At 35.0% G+C, this 19,379-nt stretch overlaps 1 protein-coding gene and 1 long non-coding RNA gene across 10 annotated transcripts in view; one reads left to right on the top strand and one right to left on the bottom strand.

The window, feature by feature from the left end:
- PIAS2 (protein inhibitor of activated STAT 2) overlaps nucleotides 1-19,379 on the bottom strand; it is a 170,338-nt gene that overhangs the window by 60,910 nt on the left and 90,049 nt on the right. For all 9 annotated transcript variants that reach the window (XR_004258857.1, XM_032245231.1, XM_032245229.1 and 6 more), the window contains 4 exons: nucleotides 18,975-19,135; nucleotides 12,140-12,273; nucleotides 10,624-10,795; nucleotides 2,362-2,501 (listed from right to left, as the gene is read on the bottom strand). Coding sequence is in view for 8 of the 9 variants with exons in the window: in XM_032245231.1 (XP_032101122.1) it covers nucleotides 2,362-2,501; nucleotides 10,624-10,795; nucleotides 12,140-12,273; nucleotides 18,975-19,135 (607 nt within the window). In the remaining variant the exon portion in view is untranslated. The remainder of the gene's footprint in view (nucleotides 1-2,361; nucleotides 2,502-10,623; nucleotides 10,796-12,139; nucleotides 12,274-18,974; nucleotides 19,136-19,379) is intronic.
- LOC116528115 lies at nucleotides 2,801-8,763 on the top strand. The gene is made up of 3 exons (XR_004258862.1): nucleotides 2,801-2,814; nucleotides 7,164-7,168; nucleotides 8,678-8,763. It is a non-coding gene; the product is annotated as an uncharacterized LOC116528115 (long non-coding RNA).

The raw sequence follows: 19,379 nt of genomic DNA, 5'->3' as shown, positions 1-19,379 counted from the left end.
CATAAAGTTATACATAAAACAAAACCAAAGTAATTACTAATTACAAAAGAGAACATTAACAATAAAATCAAAGTAAAACTAAACTATCTAGATATAGTAACTGCTACATAAATCATATATGATGATAGACTGGCAATTTTTCTAAAGCACAATATATCCTCTTCTATTCAGTGATCAATTGGTAAGAAAGCTTTTCAATAATAACCAGTAACACCATAATGGTTAATATTGGCTTAATATCAACCTTGGATATTAGTCTTGTTTGCTCAATACCAGCTTGCAATGCATTTTTACTAAATATCCAGTTCACACACATTTTACTGCATTTTTCTCAAGTTTGCACATTTCTAAAAAGAAATAGTCTCTCTCACTTTATGCCCAAAGTTTGAAATAATATAAATTTTCCAAAATTAAAAAATCATCCAGATTTACAGAATTTAAAAACAGGGCAAGTGACTTGTAAATTGTGTCTATGCTACTGCTAAATGGTAGGATTGTTTTAATAAACAGAAATGCTCATTATCTTTTTTTAGGATTAATTTTTAATTCAAGGTCTTTAGGAAACAAATTCTTTTAGAATGCTTGCTTATAACACATACTGAGATGACATGCGGACACTCTTCCAACTAGCCAAGGTTATAAGTAATACAAGGCAGTTAGGAATTAAGAATCTCTGAGTTTCCATCTTTGTCACAGACATGAAATCTCACGGGTACTTTAGCATCAGACTTTGTATATACTTCACAAATACTTTATAACTTGTGTTAGCTGGGTCTATAAAGAACTTCTTAAAATACCAACTCCCAAATTACATATGGAGTGAATATATTTAAGAAGCAGAAAATATTTTTAAAAGCCATTTTTTCAATGTATACTATAAAAGGTTTATTCTTGTCCACTAAATTTTATTCACATAATTGAAACAAATTTCAGGTGGCAAAATTATATTGAGCTAATTATCAATTGTTTCAGTAACACAAATTTCCACCAACAGGATAAGTATTCTGCTTAAAATAAAGACCTTACTAAGGGGAGAAAAAATATATATCATAGGTCAAAATTAACTTCATAAATCTAGAGAAGAAAACTAGTAACAAGAGGAGAGAATTGTACTCCACTAAAAGGACCTTCCAAGAGAAAGGAGGTCATGAATGTACTGGTTCTAATTTGCTCAAATATAATTGACAGAAATGTCAGCAAAAGCAATGGCTACAGAGAGAGGGAAGAAGAGTAAAAGAGGGAAGTTTAAATTTTGTAATATGGTCTTGGTTGCAGAAGTCCTGATACTAAGGTAATTCAAGAAACCTTAATATTATTCAGTAGATTCCGACTTAATCCAGGGTTTTGCCTTCTGTAATTTCAGTTACCTGTGGTCAACTGCAGCCAGAAAATATCACATGGAAAATTCCAGAAATAATTCATAGGTTTTAAACTACACACGGCTCTGAATAGTCTGACAAAATCTCATGCTGTCCTGGCTCCACCATGCTCCATCCCACCCAGGACATGAACCATTCCTTTGTACAGTGGCTCTCAGCTCTTAGTCACTTAGCAGCCATCTAAGTTATCAGATTAACTATATCTTGGTATACAGTGCTTGTGTTCAAGTAATCCTTATTTTACTTAATAATGATACTAAAGCGCAAGAGTAGTGACGTCAGCATATTGTTATAACTGTTGTATTTTAATATTATTGTTGTTCATCTCTTACTATGCCTAATTTAAAAATTCAATTCAACTTTATCATGGGTATGTCTGTATAGAAAAAAAAAGAAAACAATATATAGGATTCTGTAATATCTGTGGTTTCAGGCATTTAGTGGGGGTCCTGGAACTTATCCCCTGTGGATAAGGGGAAACTACTGTACATATACAAGATATCCCCAAGTATTAAGCCCCACTCTAGGGAAACAGATGGTAGACCCTATCTTTGTAAGGAGAATAAAATCCACAGCTAGCATAAAAAAAAAAAAAATCAACCCCAAACAACATCAGTATATTCTGAAGTTCTGATGAGCTACCAAGAAGAGTATGAGAAAATATTCTCCCCTCACCTGTGAGATTTTATAATAAATAAATCAAGAAAAAGTCTTTAAGTACAAATTCTCCAAATGCGAGACTAAAATCTGTAACATTTATTATTCTACTATATTTCTCATCAACAGGAATCCATAGCTTGCTCTGTAGTTAAAATAACAACTGGATGTGATGTATAAAAACAGATATGACCTTTACATGACGTCTTCAAATTTCCTTAGCATTTCTATTTAAAATTTCAAAACTATACTGGCTTCACAGATTAAAATTAAAAATAATAAACTTTGATTAAAAAAACAAAAGAAAATAAAACTCTCCACATACCTGGCAAATCTGATGACATACTTGATATTGGCGTGTGGTGGAATGGTACTGAGTAGTCTGTTAATGAAGGCGGAATAGCAGCAGGATCAACCGAAGTCACACTGGGCACCCTTACAGAAGATGGCTGATACATGAGAACCCTGTTTTAAATAGCATGGGAAATTACAAACAATCTGGCTGTTAGTTCACAGGAGAGAAGAGCTGCACCAGTGGGCATTCTCAGTCGTTTGTTCACTAGTTTCAGCACAACTATATGGCAGCTACTCACTACACAGCACTCCACTCTCCTCTCCTCTCCCATAACAGTCTTCATTTTAACATGAACATATCTTGGCTCTCAACAGCAGCTGCGACATAGAGCAAGTTGACATTCAATCACAATGTACAGTGCTGGAATAAGATATAACACTTTCATCCAAAATAGAAATAGATGTCACTTTTATTAATGTGTATGTAATATGTATATGGGCATCAGTGATTTTACCTATAAAGAAATTTAAAACTAACATAGAAAGACCCCTAAGGTTTGATTTAAATCAGGGAAGCTTTATGAGTGAAGCTACTCACTGTAGCACAACCCAAATTTCTTCAATTCTAACTTGAATTGTATTAATTATTTGCAATCTTTTCTGGAAATCATCTGAGCAAAATTACCCAATCTTAAAGCCGGCAAACTTGATGGCAATAGGCCACAATCAGAAATGAGGATGAGTATTCAGGATTTAAAATATAATATCCAGAAATAAAAATGCTGGCTACCATGATAGCACCTACCAGGCAGGTGAAATCCTAAGAGGGTTTATGATTTTAAAATGAGCTTTTCTTGCTACTAAAAATACAAATTAAACATATGTAATAAATACTTCACAATTGGTATTATATAAATATATACACTATAGCATTTTTATAATTTCAAGAAGCAGTATAATTAAACATATTTTTGAAAAAGTTCAAGCTTAAACAGAGACTTTTTTTTTGCATTCTTCCTATTTAACCTGCATTTTCTCAGGGTAAATAACTACAACTTCACAAGAAAGACATCCTTCAATGTATGTATGAAACTGAGCATCATTACTGGTCTTATGGTTAATGGTGGCTACCTTGCAAACAAGGGGTACAACATCAAGGTTAGTATCCCAAAGCACTGCCAGTCAACTATCATAAGCTTAATGACAAAGGCACAGAATTCTGTAGCTGGAAGGGATCATTACGAAGATGAAGAAAGTGTCTTAGAAACTTAAAGCAGAACCATGGTCACAAAGCTAGACTGGGACTGACAACTTCTGGACATCCTTTCCCTTTTCTGTTATTGCTGATTATTAAACATCGGTAAGAAGAAATCATGCCAATTTGCATGACATTCTTTGTACTCTGACAAACTATTTCATAACCTCAGTTTAAATGTCAAACCACTTAAAAATAGATGTCACTACCAATGTGGAAAACAGTTGTCTTGAGAGTACATATATGGTTGAGAGTACATATATGGTTGAATTGGCAACTATGTTAGTCTCAGAAAAGTGAATAAATAACACAGGCTAGAGTTCAGAAATCTTGGATTAAAAACTGATCCATTTAGGGAGCTTATGACAAATAATATGCTTGAGGCAATAACTAAGCCTAGTATTTGAAAATGCATTTTCCTGAGGTAGATAAAGATAGAAAGAAGTTATCTTCCAAAAATCAACCACCTGCCTGTAGGTTAGAATCTGGAGATTTCTTAGCCTCCAGTGCTACTCCAAGATCTAAAACCACAAGCAGGATGTGAGCAATGTTAGAAAAGGCAGACTCTGGAGGAAAAGAGAAGTTGGGAGGATATAAAATAAGTTATATTGTATCTAAAGCTCATCTTTTTTGGAGGTTTGAAAACAGTGGTCCTCTACAGGGATCACAGAAGAACAGATCATCAAAAGTTTTCCAAATAACATGAGACTACCTCTCACACACAAGAGTTTATATGAGAAATTGGAGGAAATACACAGTGGGTAAGGAGGAGAGACAGATTGGGGTATATCTGAGAGCTGGGGAAGGGGCTAAAGAAGTGGCTCTGATTATTCTGGCTGTCTCAAAGTATTAATATCTTTTAAAAGGTATTTTTAAAAAATGTTAATAGCAGGCTTTTAAAGACCAAAAATATATACATACAAAGTTTCATTTAATTTAAAAAGTTTCTACTTAAAAGTACATTTAGAGCCAGGCAAGGGGGCTCCCACCTGTAATCTCAGGACTTTGGAAGGCAAAGGCAGGAGAATTTATTGAGCCAGAAGTTCGAGACCAGACTAGGCAACATAGGGAGACCTTGTAACCACAAAAATAAAAAATAAAAAAAAAAGCCACATGTGCTGAAGCATGGCTAAGGTGCTAGCTACTCAGGAGGCTGAGGTGGAAGATTGCTTGAGTTCAGGAGGTTGAGGCTGCAGCAAGCCGTGAATGTTCTACTGCACTCTATCCCAGATGACAGAGTAAGATGCTGTCTCAAAAAAAAGTACATTTAACCTATCATGTTTTTTTTTCTCTGTCACTCAAAGAAACTAGAAGACTTCCTGGTACAAGAAAAAGACAACGAACGTCTTTCTCCCACTCCTCTTTCTCTTCCTTTGCTATTTCACACTGGAGATTTTCTTTTGTTTTGATCCTGATTTACCCTTCAACTTGAAATAGACTTATAAATAACAATAACAGAGTTCCTTTCCCTTCCCTGACCCCTTGACTTACATCTGTAGAGGAGTCAAGTGAATATCCCCACACACCTGTCTGTCCCACAGTAATACCTAATAACTGCACGTGTCCTGTCACTTAGCAACATGAAACTTTAAATGATTAAATAGCTACTCCTTACTTAAGCAATACCAACTGCTGGCTGTCAAAACATCGAAATGTGAAAATCCAATGGGGATACAAATTAGTAAATCAACATCTAAAACCTCAGCAAACATATGAAAAGTTAAACTATTTAGTATTGGTTAATTCCCATTACTGAATGTTGCAACCATTAATACAAATTTGACTTTATATAGAGTGGTTTAAAGTAGTCATTAGTCAGGATTATCAAATTAAATACTAGGAGCAGGGTTTTGCTATGGGAATCTTCACAAGAACCACATTCAGAAACAAAATGCTTCTAAAGCCTATGCAAAAAATAGATATATTTACAGATATTAGTAACAGATTCCATGAAAAAATGTAAATGGCTATGGATGGTAAAATGATGGATGCAAAAATGTGATGTTACATGGTAATAAAAAGATTTAAAGCTTTTAAAATTTGTTACTGCCTCTTGTTAGGATTGGTAAACACACAAAGAGACATGTATACATTATGTAAGTGTACATATATGTTCTAAACTTTTGTAACTTTATCCATATCACAACACAAATGTGAATTGCTAGAATGCTGCTATATTGCAAATATTACTAGTCCAAATTATATGCTGGATCAGAGAATTGCATGAAACTCACATTTGCCTCAGACTCAGATGTCTGACAAAGGACTGACAATTTCTATTTATAACTCTGAAGTTCACTGTATGCTCCCACTTTATGATCATAAAAGTATAAAAAAGATTCAATTCTGCTACCAATTCCTAATGATTATTAATCTGGAGATATACAGATTTATGCTTATTATGCTTCCTGTCTTCAGAATATCGCCTTATTAAGGCAAAGCAACCATTCAATCTCCAGTAGTGGGGAAGGGGCATAATATATAAAATTATCTTTGAATATGACAAAGCATCAGAGGTTTTCTAAATGTCTTAAGATTAACTAAAAGTTTCTTCTGATAACTATTATAAGACTGCATTTAAAGACTCCAGTTGGTATGCAAAGAAAGGGAATAAGACTGCCATCAAAATGGCAATAATTCTCTCTAGTTGAGATATTTTTTGCTTTCTCTTTGATGCTTTGTAAAATTGTTTATAAGAATAATTTTTACTAAAATAATATACCTCTTAAAAAATAGTTGCTCACAGGCCAGGCGTGGTGGCTCATGCACTTTGTAATTCTAGCATTTTGGGAGGCCGCGACAGGTAGATGGCTTGAGCTCGAGAATTTGAGACCAGCCTGGACAACATGGTAAAACCCCAACTTTACAAAAAATACAAAAAAATTAGCTGGGCATAGTAGTTCCAGCTACTTGGAGGGCTGAGGCAGGGGTAGTGCTTGAACCCAGGAGGTCAAGGCTGCTGTGAGCCGAGATCACACCACTGCATTCTAGCCTGGGTAACAAACTAAGACCCTGTCTCAAAAAATCAAAATAAATAAATAAAAAATAGTTGAGAGGGAATTTAAATGTATTTGCTCTGGCAAAATGGTTTCTCATTGATATCTAATTATAATTTCACATATATATATAGGTATATATACACACACATACTTTTTTATTGTACTTTAGGTTCTGGGGTACATGTGCAGATCATGCAGGATTATTGCATAGGTACATTTGCTGTCTCCATCCCCCCATCACCTACATCTGGCATTTCTCCCCATGTTATCCCTCTCCAACCTCCCTACCCACTGCTGTCCCTCTCAAAATGCCTTGCATGCCCTTAGGTTCCTGGCTGAAGCCTTTACCATAGTATGCTATAAGTCTTTTACACTCTGTTTTCTCATCTGTAAAATAGTGATTACAGTATCTATCACAAGTCATGGACATTTTACTTGGGACAATTTAGAAATTCCTTATACTTAGTAAAAGTTTAATGAATGATTTTTTTCCTTTTGCTATTATTTCTGCAATAAGGTAGGATTTTGAATTTTAAAGTAATCAACTGCATTATTCAGTTAACAAACAGATTAAGAGAGTTCTGGTTTTCCTATTTGATCATCTTCATACATTTCCAACTTTATGTTATGTACAAGTCTAAAGGCTGAAATGGAGTCCTCAACAGATAATCATTGTTATATTAATTTTGGTTTCCAAAATGAAAATATATATTGTATTTTACAAGATTGTAAATGTTTTATTGAATATAAGGTCTTACCCCTTTTTGTCTATTTTTCACATATATTCTACTTAAAAAAAATAGTTGCTCACATAATTTTGGGGCTGTAAATTAGAATAAGTTTTCTCATTCTCTACTCTTCCTCATTTGCTTACTATCCTTGATGGCCAAGAAATCCTAAGATAAACTTACCCAGCACAGGAAAACCATAAAACTTTAGATGCTGAGCCACAAGAAAGGGTATAAAAGGACAACCAGGAACAAAGCCACAAAAGTCTAAAGAGTAGGAAAGAATCACAGAGATGATATAACCACAACATGAGCCGCCACTATGACACTGTGACAGGTGGCAGCCACTCTAACACAGAAAACATGATTTTGGGACAAAAGATTAAATTTCCTAGTGTTCAGAAAGCTCCAGTAGAAAGTCTGTCCATGTATCTTTAGTCCATTGAACCTAAATCTGGTAACAAGGAATAAACTTAATCCAGCTAGTCAATGTCTCCCTTTTAAGAACTACAAGGTGGCTATCACATAATCTCTTCTCCTGGTTTAACTGCTTCAATCCGTAAGACCCACTTGTCTGTCATGCTCCAGGTTCCACTATTCACCTTCCTGTTCCCCTGCTGTGGTCATACTCATTTGTTAATACCATTCTTGATGATCAGCATTGACTGAAATGCTCTGAGAGTCACAGCCTAAAATGAAACAAAACTGGCATGGTATGGATCCTGGACACTATGCTTCTTTCATTTTTATTTTTTTTATTTTTTTTGAGACAGAGTCTCGTTCTGTCACCCAGGCTGGAATGCAGTGGCAGGATCTTGGCTCACTGGAGCCTCCACTTCCCGGTTTCAAGCAATTCTCCTGCCTCAGCCTCCTGAGTAGCTCGAATTACAGGAGTGCGTCACCACACCCAAGTAATTTTTTTTATTTTTAGTAGAGACGGGGTTTCATCATGTTGGTCAGGCTGGTCTCAAACTCCTGACCTTGTGATCCGCCCATCTTGGCCTCCCAAAGTGCTGGGATTACAGGCGTGAGTCACTGCGCCTGGTCTATGCTTCTTTTATTAATGCTAAGAACAAATTGGTTAAGTGATGAACCCTTCAAATCCTTAAGTGAAATCTGACATTTGAAAGAGTTTCTATCAGAAATGGCAATTCACTGAATGCCTTTCCAGCATCCATGAAGATGACTATATAGTTGTCCTTATGACAAGATCCATCTTATCAGTATATTTTCTAATATTAAAGCACTCCTAGGATAAACTCTGCTTGGTCACAGATGTCATTTTAATATATAATTAAATGATTTCCTAAGACTGAATTCAGAATTTTCATTTACCTTTCTACGTGAGTCTGTTTTTCCTAAGAGTTCTTCCATGTGAGTATTAATGTGTATGTCTGAGTTGGGTGTTAAGGGCTATATGAACTTCATGGAATGAACTAGGTAGCCGCATTTTATACAGACTTTTAAAATAAAAACTTTCATGTGTTGCTGGTTTAATCACAATTTTCTACCTTATACTTACCAATGTTAGTTTTTGTTTTCTTTCCAGCCTAGATGAGAAGCCTTAACATTTATCTCTATAGTAGCTGACCACAGATGTAAACTATCCTTATTCCTCTTTATAGTGAGGTCATTTCAAATTTTGTCACCCATTGTGTATGTGCCATCCCTCCTGTTTCATGGGCTCATCAAGTACATATAAAAATGTGGTAAAGGACAGAGGGCAGACCCTTGTGGCATGCCACTGAGACATGCGCCAAGATCACATCAATTCATGAGTCAGCATTGCTAGGCATGACCTCTCAACCTGGCATGAGCCAACTACAGTACTTGCAACTCATGCTTTTCCAGTATATTCTAAAGGATATCATTAGAGAGAAAAATCCAGAAACATGACATCTAAGCATTCATTCCCTTGATTTTCCACCCCAGTAACCATTTCAAAATTATTTCTTCATGTTCTGTTTATCATTTAAATTGTAGATGTACCAACCAATTCGTTTCAAAGGAGCAATAAATGATTGGCACGCCAGGAAAAAACGCACTTGAAATCATTTCCTCATTTTGTTCCACAAACACAAAAATCCCACCTCATTCTAATTAAATGGATAAAAGTAAATATATGCCCTTACTATATATGTAAACTATATCCGGAAACATAAGTACTTTAACAGTAAAGAAGGTAGCTGAAAAGATTTAATTCTTAAAACTATAAAAAATGTTGCAGAAGTAGACATTTTATATAAAATGTTTAGAACAGGCATCACAGAGACAAAAAAAAAAAAAGACTGCCTAGATTTAGGGTGTAAATAGGAATAAACTACAAGAGAACATGAGGAAAGTGTTTTTTTTGGTGTTGAAAATATTCTACTACTGAATCATGGTGACGACTGCACAGCTCTATGTATCTTCTAAAATTCCTGAATTGTGCATTATATACTTAAGATGGGTACATTTTATCCTATGTAAATCATACCTCGGTAAAGCCATTATAAAAGTAAGTGGACCAAGAGGCCAAAAAAGATGACTTTAAAACACCCAAGTTTAAAAGAATGTGTTTGTGGACTGTCAAGAGAATTCTCCTGTTATCTCCTTGCACGGTCCAAACCCTCTCTGAAAAAGCAACTACTGCTAAATACTTAAACCTATCTTTTAATACTGTCAATAATGGTTTCTGCCAGATAGCTTATAGAGAATCCATGCCAAAATTCAGGTAAAATGCCATCCTACCCGCCCATATTTTTCCCTGGAAAGGGTGAGAAGGGAAAGAAATCAATTTTTATTGAGAAGTTACCACATGCCTGACAGTGAGGCTTTCTTTCATCATCTCATTAAAACCTGAAAAGAATCCTGTAATATAGCCATTATTTAGCTCCATTTAACAGAACACAAAAAAAGAGGCTCAATCAAATTCAGTATTTCATCTAGGATAATAGAACAAGTGAGTGATGGTGCCAAAATTGGCATCTACACTTGTCAGATTCCCAGTTCCACACTGCATTACACCAGGCTTTCTCATGCTGGTCTGAGATACCAAATTTCCTTACAAATAGGTTCAAGAAAATAACAAAAAGTCTCAGGTATGAAATAAATACCTCACACGCTCACTTTCCAAAGATGTAAATATTTTCTACATCAAAATTTGCTTTCCTATAAACAATGTGCTTATTTGAAAATATTTCAACTGAACAAAAGCAAATTAAAATAGCTTTCTATATTTATGCCATTTCCCAAAGAGACATTTATAAACCTATCCCAAAAGCAATTAGTTGCAAGTATAATGAACAATAGTGAACTATAAATTAACAAACCCTTTGGTTGGGCTGCTTTGTGTTTCTGACATAAAGATGCATTTCCTTTTGGCAGGAGGGTCTTCCTCTTCATCAGAAGAGCTTTCTATTGTAAGATCAATAACATCTACTTTCTTCTTGCTTGCCTCACTGGCTACAGTCACTGAACAAGGTTTACTGAGGACGCTTGAACCTACATGTAAGGAAACAAAAGGAAAAAAAAAAATCAAAGGTATAACACAAACTCTAGCCGTAGAGTCTAGTATATTCAGTATAGTAGATTCCTGACGACACATAGCCACAGTGAAGCCACAAACCCATGGACAGACACCAGCTCCCTAACTGCTGGTTAGGGAACTGCTCTCAGGCCATGCAAGAATAGGTGATTTCACCAGCTGTGTATTCTCACAGACATGTGGCACAGTTTGCTCAAAACCAGGTATTTCCATTCTAGCAATTATGCTCATATCAAAGAAAGTATACAGGCTTTTCACCATAAGCTAGAATTTGATAAAAACTTTCACCTTGATAAGCTGTAAAAACCCAAACCTCTCACTTAAGTTATTCAGACATTTAAACTTTTCTTGTGAATTACCTACTAATCACATAGGTTCTTTCTGCCCACAAAGATAGTCTCATATACCATATTTGTTAACTCATATTTTCATAGAAAAGTGTATTATTCTCTGTATTTAGTTAAAAAAGAATGATAGTTGATAATGGAAAAGCAATAGAAACTTAAGTAAATCACTCCCCATTTTTCTCAAAGATGAGAGAAGCCCTGGACACTGCACTCAGGTTCAGTATCAATAACAGAGAAATAATAATGGCATAAATCCTTTATTTTTTCCCCTCTCTTCTTACTCTAATTATTCATTACATTGTTTGTTAGAACTTAAATGTAATCAGAACAAAACTGAAATGCAGTGAGTAGACTGTTAGATAAAAAGAAACTCTAAGTTCACCAGTGAGTTTCAATTATTCAAAATGCCCTCAGTTTCCCTACTTAGTGTGGACAGATGCAGGCAGTTGATGGATAAGTACACATTCTAGGTAATCAAGGCAATGGTAAAATTCCTTCCCACAGAGAAATGGAAGGGAACAATCTGTTTACTTTCTGAGCAACTAACCTGTGATCACCCCCACACTACCAAGGTTATTAATCAATGATGTAGCCTCTCTAACCTCACCTCCACCTAGGGTTTCACTTACAAATACTCTAAAAACAATTCTGAAAAACTGTCCATATAAATGTATTTGTGACTTTTTGTAACAAACATCATATATTAAAATGATTTTAGATGAATGTTTCACTTACCCTACACAGGAAAAATACAATATGAAATAGCTGATAAGATGGTATAAACTTTAGCACATTTCTTCAGGAAAGAATAAAAATCATTTGGGGGAAATTATATATAACCAAAAGATTAAGTCAACAAGCTGAATTACAAATATAGGGTTCCAGGGGCCAAGGTTAATGATAATGTGGCACAAGTCTCACTGCTTTGCCCTCTGCTGCTGTTCTTATACATACTTTCTATTTTTGTACATGGTTGGCTGGATACTTTCATAGCTTCTTTCTTCGGTCTCATTGGACACCAAGAACCATCTTCTTGGAATTTGATCTCATCCACATCAGAACAGTCATTAAGAATTTCCATAAAAAGCCTAAAAACCAATTAAGAAGTACATACATGTAATCAACAGCTTTGCTTAAAGGTGAAATAAGAAAGTAACACACATTACCTAGAAAACAAAAGTAATGTTACATGACCCCCTTTTTTTTTTTTGGTATTGCAATACTTTGTACAATTATTACACCCCCTTTTCCCTATCTTTTAAATCTGTAACAGGCAACATAATAGTTAAGTAACTCACTAAGCATCACCTGGGAAACTCAATGATGAGCATCAATGGGTAAACAGAAGTAGATACCTGGAGTCTCCTAGCTGAGACTGACAGTAAGAACAACCTCTAACACAGCATGCAAAACAAGCAGACAAAGGATGCCATACAGTAAAATAATTTATAAACTTTAATTTCACGAGAAAAAGAATAATGGGTAGGGGAAGGAGGGAAGACTAGGGAAATAAAATAAGTCTCAATAAATTTAAAATAAGCAAAGTGTAACTGAACTATGTTCAAATTAAGTCAAATCAGAAAAATGTGAACAATCCACAAATATTTGGAAACTAAACAAAAGACACATGAGTCAAAGACAAAAGTAAGATTTTGAACTGAATGAAAATAAAAATGTAATAAAACTTCAGGGCTGTAGCTAAGGTACTGCTTAAAGGGAAATTTACAGCATTAACCTTTCCTTATTAGAAAATAAAGTTTCAAATCAGTAAATTTATGAAACTAGAAAAAAGCAAATTATAGTAAAAACAAGAAAAGAGAAATAACAAAGAGCAAAACAGAAACAAATTAAATAGAAAAACAGAAAAATCAGCTTCCAGTCAAACTTATTTACGCTCACTCCAAAAGAAACAGATACCCTAAGTAGTCCTATGTCTATTAAATAAGTTGAATCTGTAGTTAAAAACTTTACCACAAAGAAAATCCCAGGCCCAAAGTCTCCTCTAGGGAATTCTACCAAATATTTGAGAAGAAATAATACCACTACTTTCAACTCATTGTACAAGGTCAGCATTACTCTGACGGTAAAACCAGGCAAGCATTACAACAAAACTAAATACCAACATCCCCCATGAACTTTGCAAAACAAATCCAACAACAAATACACACGGGATAACAAATCATGACCAAATGGGGTTAATTCTCACAATACAAGATTAGTATAATATCCAAAAGTCAATCAACATAATTCATATTACCAGACTAGTCAATGCAAAAGGGCAGGAAAACAAAACAAAAGGCATCCACATTAGAAAAGTAGTAGTAAAACTGTCTTTATTTAAAAAACATTACTGTGACTATATAGAAAATCCTATGTAATCTATAATAAAGCTACTATAATTACTAAAGGATGAGAGTAACATATCTCATCCCTTAGTAACGTATGAGAGCAATATACAAGTCAACTATATTTCTATATATTAGCCATAATTAGAAAAATTTTTTAAATACCACAGATATGAAATATTTAGGAATAAACTTGACAAAAGATGTACAAAATACACTGAAAACTACAAAACACTGCTGAGACTAATAATTAGAAAGGTACATCCTATTCATAAATCAGAAGACTCAATATTGTTACATCACCACACACTTATCTACAGAGTCAATGAAAAACAAAATCCCAGCAGGTTTTTTCCCTAATTGACAAGTTGATTTCAAAATTTGTATGAAAATGCAAAGAATCTACAATAGCCAAGAAAATTTTGAAAAAAGAAGAACAAAGTTGGAAGATTCACACTACCTGAATTCCAGGAAATGCAGTATTGACATAACTACAGACAAATAAATCAATACTACAGTCCAGAGATCCATACATATAGTCAATTAATTTTTTGTAAAAAGTGCAAAAGCAATTAAATGAAGAAAAACTAATCTTAACAAATGGTGTAACAATCACATGGCCATACATCAAAAGAAACCAAAAACCCTGTTCTTTATCTTACACCATACATAAAAACTTGATAGAAACAATAAACCTAAATGTAAAAGTAAATTATAAAATTCCTACAGGAAGCTCAGAAAAAATCTTTGTGACCTTGAGTTAGGGAAAATGTCTTAAGGTAATACCAAACACACAATTCATAAAAAACTTGGTAAGCCAGCCTTCATTCAAATTAGACACTTTTACTATTTGAAACACACTGTTAAAAGACTAAAAAGATAAAATGACAGAAAACATCTACAAATCATATCTGTAGCAACAGGTTTGTATACAGAATACACAGAGAATCACCAACATTCAATAATATGAAAACAAAACCCAATTGAAAAGTGGGCAAAAATTTGAAGTCACTTCACCAAAAAAAATACAGATACAGAATAAATATGCAAAGATGCTCACTACAATTAGTAATAAGGAAAATGCAAATTAAACCCACAATGGAGTAACACCATATACCACTAGTATGATCTAAAATTAAAAAGACTAAATGGCCGGGCAAGGTGACTCACACCTGTAATCCCAGTACTTTGGGAGACCAAGGCAGGTGGATCACTTGAGATCAGGAGTTGGGAGGCCGGCCTGGCCAACATGGCGAAACCCCATCTCTACTAAAAACACAAAAAATTAGCCAGGCATGGTGGCAGGTGCCTGTAATCCCAGCTACTGGGGAGACTGAGGCAAGAGAATCACTTGAACCTGGGGGGCAGGGGTTTCAGTGAGCCAAGATCATGCCATTGCATTCCAGCCTGGGCAACAGAACAAGACTGTCTCCAAAAAAAAAACGATTAACCATACCAAATGTTAATGAGAATGAGGAACAATCTAAATTTTCCATGTACTGCTAGTGGAAATATAATATAAAATAGTACAACTGCTTTGGAAAACAGTTTGACAGTTTCTGGCAGTTAAGCACACACCTGGCATGTGACCAGGCATTCCACTCCTAAGTATTTACCCAAGATAAATGAAAACAGTCCACACTAAGACTTGGGCATGAATGTTCACAGTAGCTGTATTTGTAACAGCCCAAAAAACCAGAAACATACCATCAACGCACAAACTGACAAACTGGGAATTAGAATGCAACTCAGCTAAAAATGAACTACTGGTACATGCAACAACATAAATGTATCTCAAACAAGTATGCTGAGTAAAAGAAGACAAAGTTAAGTACAGAGTTTACAACTCCATTCATATAAAAGTCTAGAAAATCTAAATTAATCTATAAAAACAGGGCATATCAGTGTTTGCTCAAGGACTGAATAAGAGGGAGAGATTAAAAACACACATGAGAAAGCTCTGGGTGTGAAGGGTGTGTTCATTATCGTGACTGGAATAACAACTTCACAGATATATAATAGGTCAAAATTTACCAAACTGTACATTTTACATGAGTAGTTCTTATGTCAAAATGCCCACGTTATGCGAAGAGGCTTATTTTTCTCAATTATACTGAAAACTCAGCATGATGTTAATCAAAATCCAAAACGGTTTTGTGTAATTTGAGAACACTTTTTTATTCAAGTGAATATGGCAGAATATACTGTGATACTAGTCAAAAAAAATTCTGAAAAGAAATGGCCTAAGAAATACAACCACATAATAGAAATCTAATAATTAAAACAGTTTTGTACTGGTCCACTAATACTTTGATCAATGGAACAAATAGCAGTTTAGAAGTTAATACTAGTATTCACAAGAAATGTATTAGATAATCCAAGTAGTATCTCAGATCTGTGGGAGAGACTATTCAGTAAATGTGGTTTAAAAAAAACTGGGTGCTAAGGTGAGGTGATCCCCACATTAATGGATCATCTATTCCCTACTGTAAAGTTTGTTCCCCATCCCCAATTTTCTTCCCATAGTGTCATTCCTTACCTTCATAGCACTTTACACTTAATAAGCAATTTTTTTAACACTCTCCCATACTAGAAGTGCTCTGCCTACCATTTTTAGACCTAGTATCTGACACATGATAGGAATTTAGTAAGTTCTGTGCTGAACGACTTCAAGAAGCAATGTATAACGGAACAACTGCACAACTGGAAAAAGGAATCATAAATATGTCTGATGAAAACAAGAAAGTGCTCATATAAAATTTCTACAACACTCTAAAGACACAAGTTCCAAAGGAAAAGACAGACTTGATGAAATAAAAGTGTAAAGCTTCTGAATGAAAAACAAAGCTCGCAACAAATACAATTAAAAGGCAAACTGGAAAAATACATCTGGTGCATGTGAACAGAGAAATTAATATCCTCAATCTATAATTACTACTTATAGGCCAGTAAGAAAAAGATGAACAACCTCATAGCAAATGTTATTTAAAAAAGGAATATTTGACTGGGTGTGGTGGCTCACACCTGTAATCTCAGCACTTTGGGAGGCCGAGACCAACCTGACCCATGTAAAGAAACCCCATCTCTACTAAAAATACAAAATTAGCCAGGCATGGTGGTGCATGCCTGCAATCACAGCTACTCGGGAGGCTAAGGCAGGAGAATCACTTGAACCCAGGAGGCAGAGGCTGCAGTGATCCAAGATCGTGCCTTTGCACTCCAGCCTGAGCAACAGAATGAGACTATCTCCAAAAAAAAAAAGGAATATTAAGAGGCAATTCATAAAAGATATTATAGCCGGGCGCGGTGGCTCATGCCTGTAATCCCAGCACTTTGGGAGGCCGAGGCGGGTGGATCACGAGGTCAAGAGATCGAGACCATCCTGGTCAACATGGTGAAACCCCCGTCTCTACTAAAAATACAAAAAATCAGCTGGGCATGGTGGTACGTGCCTGTAATCCCAGCTACTCAGGAGGCTGAGGCAGGAGAATTGCCTGAACCCAGGAGGCGGAGGTTGCGGTGAGCCGAGATCGCGCCATTGCACTCCAGCCTGGGCAACAAGAGCGAAACTCCGTCTCAAAAAAAAAAAAAAAAAAAGATATTATAATGACCAATATGGGATTAAATATCTGATAATTCTTACATACAAAAAATAAAAATAAAAACAATCAGCTATCTTTTCAATTAGGAAATTGGTAGACATTTTTATTTGTCATTTCGTAATTTATTTTTGAAACAGTGTCTTGCTCCAGGCTGGAGTGCAACGTCATGACCATTGCTCACTGCAGCCTCAAACTCCTGGCCTCAGACAATCATCTTTCCTTGGCCATCCAAAGTGCCAGAATGACAGATGTAAGCCAGCACATTCAAAAGTAGAAATTTTTAAAATAAGATTCAATATGTAAGGCTGCTGAGAGGACTGACAAGTGGGCGATGTTATGCCTATTCTCATGAGAGGGAAATGATTTACTAGGAGAGAAAAATAGCTTACCCCTTCTGGGAGGCATCTTAATAATAAATAGTAAAAGACTTAAAGTTATACATTCCCTTTGAGTTTTTTTCTAAGAACTTAAAAGAAAATTCCACAGACATACACAAAATGCCACCTTCAAAAATGTTAACATCACAGGGCAATTTTAAATGGAAAAAGAAGAAACAAAAATGGAGTATCAAGAATTTAGTAAACATATCACAAATATTAATGTACAAAGGGGGACGACATATGTAACTCTCAAATGTTTCAAAAGCTTCTAAAAATATTAACAATCATCTCTCCCTACATTCACAAATGCACACACCAAAAATGTGTATATGCACACATATTAACGGAGAGAGTGATAAAACAACTGTGGTAGGAATGTAAACAACTGATGCATCTAGGTCAAGGTTACATGGCAGGTTCTTTGGGCTACTGTTTCAACTCCTCTGTAGGTTTGAAATTTTTTCAAAACAGGCTAAAAATAAAAAGTCAGCAAAGGAAAAGTTCAGAGAGGAAGGTTAAAGTACCATTCACTCTTCATTCCCCATTTTTCTCCACAGATAATACTCTTGTAAAACTTTTGTTGTTTATTTTAGAGATACAACTCACTATGTTGCCCAGGCTCACCTTGAACTCCTCGGCTCAAGTGATCCTCCTACCTCACTTTCCTGTGTAGTTGAAACTACAGGCATGTGCCACAGTGTGTGGCTTAAAACATTTTAAAGTTGTACAAGCATCTTTAAAGATCTAGGATACTTTCACTACATATTGAGTAAAAATCATATGTATATATTAATATAAATCACTACATAAAGTATCTTTTTTAATATGTCAATAACAAAGTCATCACCATAGGACAGGATTGTTAATTTTATTTTCATTTTTTCACTAACTGTATTTTCTAAATCTTACACGATACATGGATGACGTGCAATTTTTTTAAAAAAAGATACTTAATAAAAATTAGCTCATGTCATTTTCCAAACTCTGACATGCAATATAATATGGAGATGATGCTTAACAGTTTGGACTCCAGAGTCAAAAACACCTGGGCATGAACTCCAGTTTTGAACTTAAGAGCTATGTAATGTGTCTGTATCTACCCTATCACTTCCTCTGGTTTTTGCACAGACCCTACTTGCCACTTCAAGAAATTCTAGGTAAGCAAAATGACATCACTAAGCAAACTTTTCCCTCTTTCCTTTGGGCTTTATAAAATATAATCTTAGAAAGCAAAAACATTGCCCTCAACACAAATCACATTATAAAGATAAAAATGCCACTAACCACAGTTTAAAAAATAAGATCAGGTATAATTATGTGTAAGACAGAAAACATACAAACATCTGGATTTATGCTAAAGTAGAATTTATTTGTAATTTAGTTCACTTAGTTGTACTGAACAAAGGCATTGCCAACAGCTGTTGTATTAGGCCGTATCAGCTGTTAAAAGGGATATACTTACCCATCTAATATTAGACTTTCATAGGCAGCTTTTTTGTCACATACAGGACAAATCCAGGTGGGCTTCTTCTCATTCATTTGTAGATAAAGGGCAGCATCAAAACACTGCAGATGTGTACAAGTCACTGCACGGCATGGGATTGTCAGCCTCATTTTTCCTAACTACAGGACAGGAAACAACATGGAAAACTAGTTCAGAAAGGGTAATGAGCTCGAAGGGAACGTGGTCAGTTGTATCATGGCTTCAGACTTTTACAAGAAGACAAAAATTTTAAAAATCCAAACTAGAGTGCATTCCCATGAAGATTACAATAATTTATTTTTATTCATTGATTGCCCTATGAATTTTGAAAAACCATTTCACTTTTCCAAAACAGGTAACATATAAATCCAGATTCATATATAA

Source organism: Sapajus apella, unplaced genomic scaffold (genome assembly GCF_009761245.1).
Source record: "Sapajus apella isolate SASKATOON/1434 unplaced genomic scaffold, GSC_monkey_1.0 scaffold57, whole genome shotgun sequence".
Taxonomy (NCBI): domain Eukaryota; kingdom Metazoa; phylum Chordata; class Mammalia; order Primates; family Cebidae; genus Sapajus; species Sapajus apella.
Note: the sequence above shows the minus strand (reverse complement) of the source record. Positions and strands in the feature narration are given on the sequence as shown.